Source organism: Podarcis raffonei, chromosome Z, assembly GCF_027172205.1.
Source record: "Podarcis raffonei isolate rPodRaf1 chromosome Z, rPodRaf1.pri, whole genome shotgun sequence".
Classification (NCBI taxonomy): domain Eukaryota; kingdom Metazoa; phylum Chordata; class Lepidosauria; order Squamata; family Lacertidae; genus Podarcis; species Podarcis raffonei.
The window spans coordinates 23208987-23227437 of NC_070621.1; the positions used below are offsets into that span (position 1 = coordinate 23208987).

General features: G+C 45.2%; 1 protein-coding gene across 4 annotated transcripts in view; it reads left to right on the forward strand.

The window, feature by feature from the left end:
- LOC128406157 (actin-binding protein WASF3-like) overlaps positions 1-18451 on the forward strand; it is a 72524-nt gene that overhangs the window by 35341 nt on the left and 18732 nt on the right. For 3 of the 4 annotated variants that reach the window (XM_053373191.1, XM_053373189.1, XM_053373188.1), the window contains exon 3: positions 17190-17324. In XM_053373191.1, the coding sequence (XP_053229166.1) occupies positions 17190-17324 (135 nt within the window). Of the gene's footprint in view, positions 1-17160; positions 17325-18451 lie in introns of all 4 variants that reach the window. The other variant, XM_053373190.1, reaches the window with a different exon arrangement.

Consider the following 18451-nt stretch of genomic DNA (forward strand, 5'->3'; position numbering starts at 1 on the left):
CTGTTTTTAGCTTTCTCTGTTTTAGGCTGCCTCTGCTGGTAGGTAGGTGGTGGTGTTGTTATTCTTTTACACATCTTTTTAAAATTGTTCTTATCCGTAGAAATATAAGAACATAATGAAAAACATAAAACTGGGAACTTAATCTAAAACAAAAATAAAAAGAGGCACAGGGAAAACCACACATGATTTACCGTATTTTTCGCTCTATAACACGCACCCGACCATAACACGCACGTAGTTTTTAGAGGAGGAAAATCCGTAGGCATGCCACCCGTAGGCATTCCCTCCATAACACGCACAGACATTTCCCCTTACTTTTTAGGAGGAAAAAAGTGAGTGTTATGATGCAAAAAATACGGTATTTGGTGTCCACTTGGATGTCACACAGTGGATGGGGTGCGAAGCACAATGTAGGGCAGTCAGTCTGGCTATGGGCAAGTGCTGAGGGCAAGTGAAGTTAGCTGAGATTGATAGCAAGGAAGGGAAATGCACATCAATAAGTAAACATGGACTTTTAAAAGGGGGCTAGACAGATTCATGGGAGATTAGCCTGCCAATGGCTGCTAGGCACAAAGACTCTGTAGAAACTTCAGCCTCAAAGGCAGTATATGCCTCTAAATTATTTTATACATCATAAAATTTCTATCCCACCTTTCCTCCAATGGGTTCAAGACGATGTATATGGTCCCCTCTCCCCATTTTATCCTCACAACACCCCTGTGAGGTAGGTAAGTCTGAAAGGCAACTAGTGGGCCACATTCACCAGTGATCTGGGGATTTGAACTCTGGTCTCCCAGACCCTTGTCTGACACTCTAACCACTAGGACACACTAGCTTAATTACTAGTTATGAGAAATAACAGTGAGAGAGGCAGGGCTAGTGTCAAAGTTCCACATGATCAAGGCAACTTCTTGAGGGTTCACACCATAAAAAGAGGACCACTGGTAGGAGCACCTAAAGCTGCTCCTTCTATTCACTATGGCAACTTGCTAGATTGTTTTCCTACTTCTTGCTGTGGCCCAGACAGTGGTGGTGAGAATGAAGAGCTGTAGATGGCTTGATTTGATTGCTCACCTGCTTTCTGCCTGGCAAGCAAGCAGCTGGTAACAGTGAGAAGGAAGAGGAACAGCATCACCCCCAAAACACATACCTGTTTACCAGAATTGATAAACTCCCCAACATCCAGACCTGGGAACCATTCACCCACAGTCTCCATCTTATCAGGATCCAGTCTGTTGGCGCTCAGGCACTGGTTCAAAACAGTCACAGTGTCTCTTGATTCAGATGTCACAGTGAAATAGAACTCAGTTTCGCAGTACTGTATACCGATGGCACCATGACCACATTCACACCATACATTTAAAACACCATGTTACCACTTTAAACAGTCATGGCTTTTCCTCAAATAATCTTAGAGGTTGTAGGTGCTGAGAGTTGTTAGGAGACTCTATATTCGCCTCCCAGAGCTACAAGTGCCAGAGTGGTTTTACAATCAGGCTGTGGGAGGGGAATATTGGGGGCAGCAGGGGCAGTTCCTAACAAACTATAGCTCCGAGAATTATTGGGGAGAAACCATGACAGTTCAAAGTGATTTCATAGTGCTTCAAATATATAGTGTGAATGTAGCCCATGTCCCAAATCTTCTAGTGATAGTTCTTAGCGGCTTTATATAGATATTAAACAGCACCGGGTTGGGTGTGCAGTGTGGGAATGGGACAAAATAGCCATTTGCAGCATCCCACAGCAACACTTCCAGGGAGTAGACACACAATTCCCCAAGACAATTCTCTGAACTCAATCCCATAAGTAGCAGGGGGTAAAGGTAAAAGGTAAAGGACCCCTGGAAGGTTAAGTCCAGTCAAAGGCGACTATGGGGTCGCGGCGCTCATCTTGCTTTCAGGCCAAGGGAGCCGACATTTGTCCACAGACAGCTTTCTGGGTCATGTGGCCAGGATGACTAAACTGCTTCCGGCACATCAGAACACTGTGACAGAAACCAGAGCGCACAGAAACACCATTTACCTTACTGCTGCAGCGGTAACTATTTATCTACCCGCTCTGGCGTGCTTTCAAACTGCTAGGTCGGAAGAAGCTGGGACAGAGCAACGGGAGCTCACCCTGTTGCACAGATTCACAGCCCAAGAGTCTCAGTGATTTGGACACACAATTCCCCAACACAATTCTCTGAGCTCAATCCCATAAGTAGCAGTGGAACCACTGCAAGACTGTGCCACCAACTCCCAACTCATGGTGTGGTCCAGGAGGATACCATGCCAAAGGGATCTAAAGTTGCTAAGACCAAGAGCAACAGGCTTTCTTACACTCCCCATTCCTCTCCCAGCAAAAGCCATCCACCACCACCCTCTCACGCATCTTTCTCATGCATCTTTCCTCCAAGGCAGTAGTTGTCAAATACGGTGCCTCACAATCTAGAAAGGGCTTTTTTTAGGAGCTGCCACACTGCCTCTTTCTTCAAGACATTGGGTATTATCTCCTTTTGCAAAGATGCATTAACCAAGCTGGACTAACACACACACACACACACACACACACACACACACACACACAGCAAGCATGAGTAAGCCAAGATGAGCATGTTGTGAGCCAAACTGCGGCAAGCATCGTGTCCATGTCCTCAGGTGAGGAGGTCAACTTGTGGGCCACCCAAAAGACATATCTTTGGCCACTGTGGAAGAGACAGTGCTAGAGTAAGGCCACATGCACACCATACATTTAAAACACTTTCATACCACTTTAAACAGTCGTGGCTTCTCCAAAAGAATTCTGAGAGCTGTAAAGGGTGCTGAGGGTTGCTAGGAGATCCTTATTCCCTCAGAACTATAATTTGCAGAGTGGTTTAACAATCCATCTTGGGAACTCTGTGAATTGTAGATCACTGATGGGAATAGGGGCCTCCTAACGATTCTCAGCATCCTCAACAAACTACAGCTCCCAGGATTCTTTGAAGGAAGCCATTAATGTAAAGTGGTATCATAGTTCTTTAATGTATGGTGTGAATGTGGCCTAGATATGCCTTTGGACTGATTTAGCAGCCAGCTCTTCTTCTGTTCCTAACCTTTTCACAAGGTGTACTGGAAATAAAATTTTGATAAAGTAAGGGAGATTTTATGGCACTGCTGAAAATGTTTGCGCAAAACTGTTAGTTGTTTTGACCTAGTGCAAGTCTGAATAAAAAAGCATGGCTACTCCACAAGGCTTGTAAACTACAAGAAAGACCATTTTCTTATGCTTTGATTGAGTGAGCATCCAATAACAGGCCTGCATAATGCCTGTCCAAACTGCTTGCCGGGCTAGATCCACAAAGGGTGACAATTACCTCCTGTTTTGCAGCTTCTTTTATTCTTTTTTCAATACTGTGTGTTATTTGGAGTCGCTTCCTCAGGCGAGCACATGTGACTGACAAAGCATGCCCCTGTGTTGCTGTCTTGTGGAACAAGACTAGCATTGTAATTTTCCGGAGAGACATCTCTCTCTGAAAAACCCTCTGTTTGGCCCATCAAAGGGATCTGAAGCAAAACTAAATCAAAGTGAGACTGCATGTGGCAGTTTGTGCTGGTGGAGTTGGCTCAGAGGGTGTTTACACTGGATTTGTCATCTTTTCCAGTCATATTTTTGGCTATTCAATTTTGTTTCTCAGTATGTTGTATGGTGATTCACATGGTTCTCTAAAGGCTTGAGTAAATGTTAGTAGGCAAAAAAGGACTTGGAAAAGCAAGTGTCACCAATGTGGCAGTCATGGGCACAATTACTTTTATATTGTAATGGCGCCCTTGAGGTCTTCCCCTGGTGCCCTCAAAGCCTCTGGGCTGCTCCACTTGCAGCCATGGTGCTGAGGGTGGTTACCTCTGCTCCTTTGGAAAAGTGGGGTAACCAGTCTCATATAACAGGCATCCTTAAGTGTAATTAATGCATGAAGGGGTTAAGACCATAGAGTAAATTCTCCTGCCAGGCCTAGGCCAGGTGGGTCCACAGAGCTGAAGGAAGTTGGAAGAGTGAATCTATTTCCCATTTCCTTTTATAGCTCTATATGCCATCTTTCTTTCTTTCTTTCTTTCTTTCTTTCTTTCTTTCTTTCTTTCTTTCTTTCTTTCTTTTTCTTTCTTTCTTAAATTATAAATTGTTTACTAAGGCATTAATAAAAAGATAACACTTCTACCTATTAACATGAAAGTAAAATAAAAATAAATAAAATAATGGAAACTGCCGTATTTTTCGCTCCATAAGAAGAACCTGACAATAAGAAACACCTAGTTTTTAGAGGAGGAAAACAAGTAGAAAAAATATTCTGAACGAAACAGTAGATGTATGATTTTTGTAGTTAATGCTGTGGCCACAGACATGTGATTTGACGATAAGTTTGGGTTAGCCCAATGCAAAAATCCCGAGGATCCATGTGGATCTGTGCTTTGTAACCATGTTTTTGCGCCATTGCGGCCCCACACAATAGTGGGTGCGTGGGTTTTTTTGATGCAGGCTGTAGTCCTCAACATGCTCTGTGATCTGATGGTGAATTTGGGGTGACCCAAATCAAAAATCCGGAGGATCCATGTGGATCCGTGCTTTGTGACCACGATTTTGTGCCATTGAGACCAGACACAACAGTGGGTGCGTGGTTTTTTTCATGCAGGCTGTTCCCCTGGAAATGCTATGTGATCTGATGGTTAATTTGGGTTACCCAATGCAAAAATGCTGGGGATCCATGTGGATACGTGGTATGTAACCACGTTTTTGCGCCATTGTGGCCCCACACAACAGGGTGTGTGGTTTTTTTGGTGCAGGCTGTAGCCCTGGACATGCAATGTGATCTGATGGTGAATTTGGGGTGACCCAATGCAAACATCCCGAGGATCCATGTGGATCCATGCTTTGTGACCACGTTTTTGCGCCATTGAGGCCACACAGAACAGTGGGTACATGGTTTTTTTGGTGCAGGCTGTAGCCCTGGACATGCAATGTGATCTGATGGTGAATTTGGGGTGACCCAATGCAAACATCCCGAGGATCCATGTGGATCCGTGCTTTGTGACCACGTTTTTGCGCCATTGAGGCCACAAAGAACAGTGGGTACGTGGTTTTTTTGGTGCAGGCTGTAGCCCTAGACATGCTATGTGATCTGATGGTGAATTTGGGGTGACCCAATGGAAACATCCCGAGGATCCATGTGGATCCGTGCTTTGTAAACACGATTTTCCGCCATGGCGGCCCCACACAACAGTGGGTGCGTGGTTTTTTGGGTGCAGGTTGTACCCATGAACATGCTATGAGATCCGATGGTGAATTTGGGGTGACCCAATGCAAAAATGCTGGGGATCCATGTGGATCTGTGGTTTGTAACCACGTTTTTGCGCCATTGTGGCCCCGCACAAAAGTGGGTGCGTGGTTTTTTTGGTACAAGCTGTAGCCCTGGACATGCAATGTAATCTGATGGTGAATTTGGGGTGACCCAATGCAAACATCCCGAGGATCCATGTGGATCCGTGGTTTGTAACCATGTTTTTGCGCCATGGCGGCCCCACACAACAGTGAGTGCGTGGTTTTTTTGGTGCAGGCTGTAGCCCTCAACCTGCTATGTGATCTGATGGTGAATTTGGGCTGACCCAAATCAAAAGTCCGGAGGATCATTGTGGATCCGTGCTTTGTGACCATGATTTTGTGCCATTGAGACCAGACGCGGGTGGCGCTGTGGGTAAAAGCCTCAGCGCCTAGGGCTTGCCGATCGAAAGGTCGGCGGTTCGAATCCCTGCGGCGGGGTGCGCTCCCGTTGTTTGGTCCCAGCGCCTGCCAACCTAGCAGTTTAAAAGCACTCCCGGGTGCAAGTAGATAAATAGGGACCGCTTACTAGCGGGAAGGTAAACGGCGTTTCCGTGTGCGGCTCTGGCTCGCCAGAGCAGCGATGTCACGCTGGCCACGTGACCCGGAAGTGTCTCCGGACAGCGCTGGCCCCCGGCCTCTTGAGTGAGATGGGCGCACAACCCTAGAGTCTGTCAAGACTGGCCCGTACGGGCAGGGGTACCTTTACCTTTACCTTAATGCAAAAATCCTGAGGATCCATGTGGACCCGTGCTTTGTAAACAGATTTTGCCCCATTGCGGCCCCACACAATAGTGGGTGCGTGGTTTTTTTGGTGCAGGTTGTACCCATGAACATGCTATGTGATCTGATGGTTAATTTGGGGTGACCCAATGCAAAAATCCCGAGGATCCATGTGGATACGTGGTATTTAACCACGTTTTTGCGCCATTGTGGCCCCACACAACAGTGGGTGTGTGGTTTTTTTGGTGCAGGCTGTAGCCCTGGACATGCAATGTGATCTGATGGTGAATTTGGGGTGACCCAATGCAAAAATCCCAAGGATCCATGTGGATCCGTGCTTTGTAACCACGTTTTTCCGCCATTGAGGCCACACAGAACAGTGGGTACATGGTTTTTTTGGTGCAGGCTGTAGCCCTAGACATGCTATGTAATCTGATGGTGAATTTGAGGTGACCCAATGCAAAAATCCCGAGGATCCATGTGGATCCGTGCTTTGTAAACAGATTTTGCCCCATTGCGGCCCCACACAATAGTGGGTGCGTGGTTTTTTTGGTGCAGGTTGTACCCATGAACATGCTATGTGATCTGATGGTTAATTTGGGGTGACCCAATGCAAAAATCCCGAGGATCCATGTGGATCCGTGCTTTGTAAACACGATTTTCCGCCATGGTGGACCCACACAACAGTGGGTACGTGGTTTTTTTGGTGCAGGCTGTAGCCCTGGACATGCAATGTGATCTGATGGTGAATTTGGGGTGACCCAATGTAAAAATCCCGAGGATCCATGTGGATCCGTGCTTTGTGACCACGTTTTTGCGCCATGGCGGCCCCACACAACAGTGGGTGCGTGGTTTTTTTGGTGCAGGCTGTAGCCTTAGACGTGCTATGTGATCTGATGGTGAATATGGGGTGACCCTATGCAAAAATCCTGAGCATCCATGTAGATCTGTGCTTTGCAACCACGTTTATGCGCCATTGCGGCCCCAAACAACAGTGGGTGCGTGGTTTTTTTGGTGCAGGCTGTAGCCCTAGACATGCTATGTAATCTGATGGTGAATTTGAGGTGACCCAATGCAAAAATCCCGAGGATCCATGTGGATCCGTGCTTTGTGACCACGTTTTTGCGCCATGGCGGCCCCACACAACAGTGGGTGCGTGGTTTTTTTGGTGCAGGTTGTACCCATGAACATGCTATGAGATCCGATGGTGAATTTGTGGTGACTCAGTGCAAAAATGCTGGGGATCCATGTGGATCCGTGGTTTGTAACCACGTTTTTGCGCCATTGTGGCTCCGCACAAAAGTGGGTGTGTGGTTTTTTTGGTACAAACTGTACCCCTGGACATGCAATGTGATCTGATGGTGAATTTGGGGTGACCCAATGCAAAAATCCCGAGGATCCATGTGGATCCGTGCTTTGTAACCATGTTTTTGCGCCATTGAGGCCACACAGAACAGTGGGTACGTGGTTTTTTTGGTGCAGGCTGTAGCCCTAGACATGCTATGTAATCTGATGGTGAATTTGAGGTGACCCAATGCAAAAATCCCGAGGATCCATGTGGATCCGTGCTTTGTAAACAGATTTTGCCCCATTACGGCCCCACACAGCAGTGGGTGAGTGGTTTTTTTGGTGCAAGTTGTACCCATGAACATGCTATGTGATCTGATGGTGAATATGGGGTGATCCAATGCAAACATCCCGAGGATCCATGTGGATCCGTGCTTTGTAACCACGTTTTTCCGCCATGGTGTACCCACACAACAGTGGGTGCGTGGTTTTTTGGGTGCAGGATGCAGCCCTGGACATGCAATGTGATCTGATGGTGAATTTGCGGTGACCAAATGCAAAAAACCCGAGGATCCATGTGGATCCGTGCTTTGTAACCACTTTTTTGCGCCATTGTGGCCACACACAACAGTGGGTGCGTGGGTTTTTTGGTGCAGGCTGTAGCCCTGCACATGCAATGTGATCTGATGGTGAATTTGGGGTGACCCAATGCAAAAATCCCGAGGATCCATGTGGATCCGTGCTTTGTAACCACGTTTTTCCGCCATTGAGGCCACACAGAACAGTGGGTACATGGTTTTTTTGGTGCAGGCTGTAGCCCTAGACATGCTATGTAATCTGATGGTGAATTTGAGGTGACCCAATGCAAAAATCCCGAGGATCCATGTGGATCCGTGCTTTGTAAACAGATTTTGCCCCATTGCGGCCCCACACAATAGTGGGTGCGTGGTTTTTTTGGTGCAGGTTGTACCCATGAACATGCTATGTGATCTGATGGTTAATTTGGGGTGACCCAATGCAAAAATCCCGAGGATCCATGTGGATCCATGCTTTGTAAACACGATTTTCCGCCATGGTGGACCCACACAACAGTGGGTACGTGGTTTTTTTGGTGCAGGCTGTAGCCCTGGACATGCAATGTGATCTGATGGTGAATTTGGGGTGACCCAATGTAAAAATCCCGAGGATCCATGTGGATCCGTGCTTTGTGACCACGTTTTTGCGCCATGGCGGCCCCACAAAACAGTGGGTGAGTGGTTTTTTTGGTGCAGGCTGAAGCCATGGACATGCTATGTGATCTGATGGTGAATTTGGGGTGACCCAATGCAAACATCCCGAGGATCCATGTGGATCCGTGCTTTGTAACCACGTTTTTGCGCCATGGTGTACCCACACAACAGTGGGTGCGTGTTTTTTTGGGTGCAGGTTGTACCCATGAACATGCTATGAGATCCGATGGTGAATTTGGGGTGAACCAATGCAAAAATGCTGGGGATCCATGTGGATCCGTGGTTTGTAACCATGTTTTTGCGCCATTGTGGCCCCGCACAAAAGTGGGTGCGTGGTTTTTTTGGTACAAGCTGTAGCCCTGGAGATGCAATGTGATCTGATGGTGAATTTGGGGTGACCCAATGCAAAAATCCCGAGGATCCATGTGGATCCGTGCTTTGTAACCACGTTTTTCCGCCATGGTGTACCCACACAACAGTGGGTGCGTGGTTTTTTGGGTGCAGGCTGCAGCCCTGGACATGCAATGTGATCTGATGGTGAATTTGCGGTGACCCAATGCAAAAATCCTGAGGATCCATGTGGACCTGTGCTTTGTAACCACGTTTTTGCGCCATGGCGGCCCCACACAACAGTGGGTGCGTGGTTTTTTTGGTGCAGGCTGTAGCCTTAGACGTGCTATGTGATCTGATGGTGAATATGGGGTGACCCTATGCAAAAATCCTGAGCATCCATGTAGATCTGTGCTTTGCAACCACGTTTATGCGCCATTGCGGCCCCAAACAACAGTGGGTGCGTGGTTTTTTTGGTGCAGGCTGTAGCCCTAGACATGCTATGTAATCTGATGGTGAATTTGAGGTGACCCAATGCAAAAATCCCGAGGATCCATGTGGATCCGTGCTTTGTGACCACGTTTTTGCGCCATGGCGGCCCCACACAACAGTGGGTGCGTGGTTTTTTTGGTGCAGGTTGTACCCATGAACATGCTATGAGATCCGATGGTGAATTTGTGGTGACTCAATGCAAAAATGCTGGGGATCCATGTGGATCCGTGGTTTGTAACCACGTTTTTGCGCCATTGTGGCTCCGCACAAAAGTGGGTGTGTGGTTTTTTTGGTACAAACTGTACCCCTGGACATGCAATGTGATCTGATGGTGAATTTGGGGTGACCCAATGCAAAAATCCCGAGGATCCATGTGGATCCGTGCTTTGTAACCATGTTTTTGCGCCATTGTGGCTCCGCACAAAAGTGGGTACGTGGTTTTTTTGGTGCAGGCTGTAGCCCTAGACATGCTATGTAATCTGATGGTGAATTTGAGGTGACCCAATGCAAAAATCCCGAGGATCCATGTGGATCCGTGCTTTGTAAACAGATTTTGCCCCATTACGGCCCCACACAGCAGTGGGTGAGTGGTTTTTTTGGTGCAAGTTGTACCCATGAACATGCTATGTGATCTGATGGTGAATATGGGGTGATCCAATGCAAACATCCCGAGGATCCATGTGGATCCGTGCTTTGTAACCACGTTTTTCCGCCATGGTGTACCCACACAACAGTGGGTGCGTGGTTTTTTGGGTGCAGGATGCAGCCCTGGACATGCAATGTGATCTGATGGTGAATTTGTGGTGACCAAATGCAAAAAACCCGAGGATCCATGTGGATCCGTGCTTTGTAACCACTTTTTTGCGCCATTGTGGCCACACACAACAGTGGGTGCGTGGGTTTTTTGGTGCAGGCTGTAGCCCTGCACATGCAATGTGATCTGATGGTGAATTTGAGGTGACCCAATGCAAAAATCCCGAGAATCCATGTGGATCCGTGCTTTGTAACCATGTTTTTGCATCATTTCAGCCTCACACAACAGTGGGTGCATGGTTTCTTTGGTGCGGGCTGTACCCGTGAACATGCTATGTAATCTGATGGTGAATTTGAGGTGACCCAATGCAAAAATCCCGAGGATCCATGTGGATCCGTGCTTTGTAACCATGTTTTTGCATCATTTCAGCCTCACACAACAGTGGGTGCATGGTTTCTTTGGTGCGGGCTGTACCCGTGAACATGCTATGTAATCTGATGGTGAATTTGAGGTGACCCAATGCAAAAATCCCGAGGATCCATGTGGATCCGTGCTTTGTAACCATGTTTTTGCACCATTGAGGCCACACACAACAGTGGGTGCGTGGTTTTTTTGGTGCAGGTTGTACCCATGAACATGCTATGAGATCCGATGGTGAATTTGTGGTGACTCAATGCAAAAATGCTGGGGATCCATGTGGATCCGTGGTTTGTAACCACGTTTTTACGCCATTGCGGTCCCACACAACAGTCAGTGTGTGGTTTTTTTGGTGCAGGCTGTAGGCATGGACATGCTATGTGATCTGATGGTGAATTTTGGGTGACCCAATGCAAAAATCCTGAGGATCCTTTGGCTTTTATGTCCCCCCTCCCAGGCAGTCTCCTTTATCGCATCCCTAATCTCTCTCCCAATTCCACCCATCAGCTTCTTCCTTTCAACACTCCTTTTCCTCTTGTTTACCTTAGTGTCTTTTCCTTAGCTTGAGCAGTTTTTTGCTCCTCTTTTTTCTTCTATTTTCTCTCTTCATTGATTTAGTCTTCCTGTCTCCTCTCCTTGAAAGTTTGCCATTTTTACCTCCCCCCCTCCCAGGCAGCTTCCTTTATTGCTAGAGTCCCTTATCTCCCTCCCCTATTGCTTGCCGATCAGCTGCTCAGCGGCTTTGTTTCAACACCCCCTTTCCTCTGCTTTTTGCCCCTGGGCAATTCGGCTACAGCGACCACACATTCACTCCATAAGACGCACAGACATTTCCTCTTACTTTTAAGGAAGAAAAAAGTGCGTCTTGTGGAGCGAAAAATTCGGTAATAACATTGAAATAAATAAAAGACAGTATATGGTTGAACATTATCATTAAACTTATTATTCCAAAACATTTTTTTAAACCACCCATTTCCCCAAATAACTTACTGAGCTAATTTACACATAAAGTAGCTGAACTTGATCAAAGTTGCAAGGAATCAGATGTTTCCAATCCATTCAAATTCTGTAGGAATTTTTTTAGGATTAGTTACTACTTCTAGATCATTTTCCAATATAATTTCCAAATAGCCAGGTAAAAATACTTCAGGTTCTAAAGGTATATGGCATCCTAATGTATTTGATATTTGGAAATCACATGGAATTATTATTATTATTATTATTATAAATGTTGGCCAGCCTTGCACAAGTCACATAACTCTGATGTCGGTAGGCCTTTGTAAACAATAAAATCAACAAAAAGAGTTGCTCTAATTGTTAGGTTCCCGAGACCTTTTCAGTAAGGGGAAAAAGGTATAATATATATATAGAAAGGAAAATTCCTTGGATGCCAAGATTCAGGTTTGGGGAAGTACTCTTTGGTGAGAGCACCCCAGCAGAGATTTAAAGTCACAAAATATGCAGCAAAGTAATGCCAAATTTTAGCCTTCATACCTTAAAATATACCCTTGTGAGTTCCAAGACTTCCTTCTTCCCCCAGCATAGGAGAAGACCTAACATTAGGTAAGTTAAAATTTGTACTTACCGTATTTTCCGGTGTATAAGACTTTTCCAGATAAAATATAGAGTTTGGGATATACTCACCATATAAGACTACCCCTCTTCCAATGCACACTAAATAAAAAAAAAATTAAAAATCAGACTTTACTTCAATATGGTAATTTTAATTCAAATGCTTATGACATGCAGGTACTTAGCATGTCACTTATAAACATAAGGCTGTTTGTCATCAAACATGTAAACATAAAACAGTGCAAGTGGATTAAACTTTTCCTAACTCACTCTAAAGCTGAAAGGAAGGATAAGCACACTTACTGGGGTGTAAGCTTTATTAAATATTGTGGCACTTATTTCTAAATAAGCATGCATAAGGGTTGGTACTGCAGGGCTACACTCTTATGCAGGGTTACAGGGAGAAAATCCCAGAGTGGTGGGGCTTACTTGTGAGTAAACATGCATAGGAGCAGCTAAAAGGGAGCATTAAGAAGAGACAAATTGAGAATGCATGAAAGAGTAATTGAAAAAGCCATTAAGAGCAGAAATGGAAGGTAAGTCAGAAAAAGAGAAAGAGTGATTAAGTGGAAACATGAGGAATGAAGGGTAGTGTGTGAGAGGAATAAGGCAGTCAAAAAATGCTAAATGCAAGGAAGGATTGGGAACATGGAAAAGGTGAGTGGACAAAAGGAGTATTAATGGGCAGTTAACAGAACCCTAAAGAGGCAATGGGGTGAAAGGCATAACCTAAGGAAGGGGATGATGCTGATGATTAGAAAAGCACAATACTCAAGATATGATGCAGATGCTTACTTATCACTCAACATGCCTTTTGCAAGCCACTTCACAATTTTAACAGCTATGCATTACAACACCATGCTGCACACACTCTCTAGAACCTGTAGTCTTCAACATGTTTTAAATCATATACATCACAGAAACACACTGCACAGAGCTTCAAGGATCAGAGCTTCAGCATACATCTTCATGGTTGAAAAACCATGTGTGTCCCCACTTCAAAGATGATGGCATTAGCGGACCAACAGACGCAACACAGGTCAGCAGCACATTACCTGTTAAAGTCACATCTGAAGTTGTTCCAAGTTATATACTTTACAGCACAATATGCTTTACAGCACAATATGCTTTACACACATCCCTCCAAGTTTAATGGGGCTTACTTACTCCCCAGATAAGTGGATTTAAGACTGCAGTTCCCACCCTTGCTTATGAGGCAAAGTGAGGAACTCTAATCCATGTAAACACTTGTAAAGACAGAGCAATTTAATAGTAGGAACCTCTGCGGCAGCCACAAACCAGCGCTGATGGCTGCCAGCCCGGCAGCTTCTGCAGCAGCAGCATGGGCGCTCCACAAGGTCCGGCACCAGCGGCGGTGAAGCCATCCTGGATCGCAGACACTGGACCTGGCGTGAGGAGGCTGAGAGGGCGGCGGCAGCAGCAGCCCCAGCAGGGCTTCAGACAGGCGATCTTAGCAACCTGCCAGGCGGCATCAAAGGGCGGGTGGTTGGGATCAGCTGTCTCAGAGGAGAGGAGAGAGCTATATGCTTAATAAAAATGTGCGCTCTGCTGCATTGAGTGGCTCCATCTAGAGACTTAAAAAATAAAATAAAAAATCCCTGCTTGACGAGATGCTCAGCAGAGAGACACGCAGGGAGAGATAAGCAGCCTCCTCTTCCTGCCTGCTCTCCTGCCGCCTCTTCACACACACACTGTAGCAGCCGAGGGTGAAACAAAGGAGCCAGGGGCTTGCGCCATGAAGTCAGCTAGAAGGAGCAAGGCAAAACGGCAAGGGAAGGCAAGGGAAAAATGCGCTGTGGCCGTTTAAATAGTTGAAGCCCCCCGCCGCTTCACTCAGGCGACCCCCCACAACCATACCCAGCATATAAGATGACCCCTGACTTTTGAGAAGATTTTGCTGGGTTAAAAAGTCGTCTTATATGCCGGAACATACGGTGCAAACTTTTCAGAGATCATTTCAGAGGTTCATTTTTCCATGCATCAGTCAGAAAAGTTGCACAGGCGGTAAAACTTGGCTTAGTTGCAAAGTGGTGAATGTTGCTAAATTATTGGTATAGGTGCTCAATAGAGGCTTGTTAGAGTGTAGCCTCTTCACACCTTGTGCTTCTCAGGTAGACTGGAGGGGAACAAAGTCTTGATTATGTAGTTCAGGGAGGTCCAACCTTCATACAAGAGGGCTGCAATAGTACTTTGACAAGGAATCTGCAGACTGCACACTGCCTTGTCAAATGGTGCTTTTCCCAAAGTGGTTGAGCTTTAGGAGGGCACTGGGCTTTGGGAAGGAGTTGAGCTGGGAAAGCACTAACTAGGCTTTGGGAAGGAGGAGGGAGGATTCTAGGATAAGGTTACCAGATGTCCCTGTTTCCCAACTTCTCGCTGCAAAAAAGAAAAGAAAAGAAAAAGAAAACCTGAGCCTGTCAGGACAGCTTTTTCTATGGTCTGAACCCCTTCATGCATTAATTAGACTCAAGAATGTTGGTTATATGAGACTAGTTATCCCACATTTACCAGGGTTGTATACACACACACAATTATACATCATTCGCAATGCAGCATTATAAAATTACAGGCTCTGAGAAGACACCACCAAGGGGAATAAGAGTGGTTTTGGCACATGTTTGTAAATGCATGCATATGGAAAGACATGCCAGTGTGTTGCTTTCCTTGCCCCCAATTGTGGCACAAAGTTGGTACAGGTGGCGACCATTTTACATGCGTCCTATTGACGTGCAACTGCCAATACATGTGTGGTTTTCAGTCCCAGAATTGGGGTGGAACAGGCTTACGTGTGACTGTTGGCACATGCAATGACCCGGAACGCAACCCCCGCACAAATGAGCTTCATGTACTGTACTATAATCATTGCTATTTTTCTAGAAAAAGAGGTGCTGGAATTCACTACGAATGCCTCCCTTGTTCTCTTATAACGGCAATGGTGTCCACCCGAGAAGAGCCGGAACTGAGCTCCAGTGAGTTCCAGCTGAAAAAAATCCCCTCACTATAATAATTGCAGCCTTGAGAAAAGGTGGGGGGACGCACCAAACACGGGAAGCAAACAAAAGGGACAAAATATCCAGGTGCATATTCAGAACCCAAGGCTGAAAAACAGCAAGCGATAACAGCCGGTGGCGATAGGAACAGAAATACACAATCCCATAACGTCAAGGACAGGCCAAAGCAGGGGAGAAGGAAGCTGGGTACACTTGCTGCAGGCCTTGGAGGGCTAAGTTGGCCAGAAGGCCCTGCCAGGGGCCTGCCAGACTTACACTGTCATCCAAAAATGCCCCCATCCTTCCCAGCCGAACTGGAGCTTAATGGGTGAAACGGCCATGCCTGTCCATATGCACTTCAAGACTTCAATAGTAAAATCTGTGTGTATCTGAAGAAGTGTGCATGCACACGAAAGCTCATACCAAGAACTAACTTAGTTGGTCTTTAAGGTGCTACTGGAAGGAATTTTTTTTTTTGTTTTGAGTAAAATCTGAATCTGTGTTAATGCAAATTAGTGTGTAGCATCAGATCAGATGAGGCGGTTGCACTGCAGTGGTCCATCTTATGGACAAAACTCCCACCCTGGACCTCAGACAAGCTCTGCACTGGCCTGGTCAAAGCACTATAAGTGATCCAAGATGTTATGGTGGAATGAAACTTACCATTGCTGTTTCCTTTTGCAGCCCCTTGTTTAAAGTAATGTGTAGTTCCAGTCTAAGAATGCATTTGTTCGCTCATTTCAGATTTCTCTTGCATTAGATTTTGTCAAGCTGTAGAAGGTACAGAAAAGGGGGCTGGAGCATCTTTCTGCAAGTGAAAGTTATAATATATTGGGGGAGGGTTAGTTTATTTTCAAAATATATGCAAAAGAAGCATAATTGAAGATTATAAAAGTTATGATGGCATATAGCAACTTTTTGGGGCTTGTGGGCACATTTGGAATTCTGGGTGAGTGCCACTGGCCCAATCACAAAATCCATGGAAGAAAGGGCACATGCAGGAGCCACTGCTGCGCTTGCTAACAAGGAGGATGTCTTTTGCACTCTTGTTTGTTCATTAGAGGATGGGTGTCCAATCTTTGTATCTAATGAAATGTGAGCACGTCTAATGCAGCATATTCAATGTAGGAAAGGCTGAGCCACTGCAGACAAGAACTGAGCAGGAAGAGCAACAGTCTATCATGCATTTTGGATTTTTAAGGGAATATTTACTTAGAACTTTTGCAAGCACCATAGGAGGTACATAGTAGGCACACTGGTGCTCATGCACACCATGTTGGTGACCCCTGGCATGGAGGAAGTAGACAGGTGCATTTTTCTTCCTCTCTCATAATGCTGGGATCATGGGTCACCCAGTTAAGCTTGTTGGCGGAAGGTTCAAGGCAGACTGGAAGATGTATTTATTTGCACAGCACATAATTAATATTTTTAGAATTTGCAGTCACAAGATACGATGGTGGTCACCAGCATAGCCGTAGAAAGAGGATTAGTCAAATGTATGTAGGTGAATAAATCTATTAATGGTTATTTGAAATAATTACTATATGTTGCCACACTGCCAACCTGGTGCCCTCCACATGTTTTGGACTACCAGCAGCTGGCTGGGGCTGATGGGAGTTGCAGTCAAACTTTTGGAAGGCACCAGGTTGGAGAAGGCTGTGCTACCATATCTGAACTATTTGCTGATATACAACGGAAAATGATTTCGTAGAAATACGGTATTCCTTTGTAACATATGTATTAGCGACTGATTCTGACACACAGCCTCTGGCAACACATGTCCAGTTAGGGCAGGCTAACCTTTGTGTTGTGTTTATTGTATGGGGCTTCTTGTGCTGTTAAACTGGAAAATGGAATAAAAGCATTTCCAGGAAATTAAAAGAACGGTATGCTGTGTTGTAGAAAAAACTCCTTCACTTGTTTTGTTGCTATTACTTCTGCCTTCTGGTTCGTAAACAAATTTGCTTTCCTTTGACTACCTGAAAGGGTCCTCAATCTATTTTGCCTGGAACAGGTCACCTCTTTTGTTTCATGGTATTTCAGGCAGACATGCTGAAGACATATTCGGGGAGCTTTTTAATGAAGCCAATAGTTTCTACATGCGGATGAATTCTCTGCAAGAGCGAGTTGATCTTCTGGTGATCAAGGTCACCCAACTGGACTCCACTGTGGAAGAAGGTAAGCAGCATTAGTAGCAACCACTTGGGTCACATTAACCTTTGGTTTTGTTTATCTGGTCAAGGAGAACAGAACTGCATTTAGATGTTTTGCTTCCTTAAGCGCTAATTAAGCATTGCCATTTTCAAGCTTCCCTTTGTGACTCAGTACAACAAAACCCTGCCGTGGAACAGGCAAAACACTCCCAGGAAAAGGAAATTCTAGTAAACAATCTGTTTTCTTAGAATATTAGGGCTTTTTGAACCATACATTATGAAAAGGATGATTTATGGCAGGGTTGGAGAGTCCTTCAGTCATTTGGGAGAGTAATTTGTTAGGGGCTGCATGCCAAGGTGGATAGGGTTAGAGCCAAACGTGGGTGGTGTGTCAAACTCCCTCAGTAAAAATGGGAGCAAGGTAACATGATTGGGTCTGGGTGATTTAAACTTAGAGACTCTGTCAAAAACAACTATTAATTCAGAGATTCTATGTGCATGGTAGCATTTACTATAATTCAGCAACAAGGACTCATTGTAGGGATCCTGTGCCCCCTTATTTCTTGCACTGGGGATAAATTAAAGATGAGGCACAGTGGAAGCAAAATTGGAATTTTAGTAACAAGCACTCTGTGGGATAAAGCTTAGTGGTTTCACTAGTAAAGGCACAGTACCTTGTTTCAGTCAAAACTTCTTTTAAAGATGTAATTATAACTTTCTTTTAACTTTCTAACACTGTTTTTAATAAACCTAATTTCTGCTAGAATGGATATCTGTTTTACCCTGCCTGTAAAATGCCTCTAGCCTTTTTTTAGGATCTCTTCATTTCCCTAAGGAAATTAAACTGGTTTGTCCTGCCTAATAAACCCCTAACCCAGAGCTTTCCAAACTTTTCATGTTGGTGGCATACATTTTAGCCATGCACAATTTCATGACACAGTAATTCACCTTTAGTAGCAAACCAGAGATTAAACTAACCCCTTTGTCACAGATTTCAATTTAGGCAAAAAGCAACATTTAGGCTTTCAATCTCAGGTTATCCATCCTTGATTTATGGATTCTAGCACTAGAAGGCTGATCGCCAAAGAATTGATGCTTTTGAATTATGGTGCTGGAAGAGACTCTTGAGAGTCCCATGGACTGCAAGAAGAT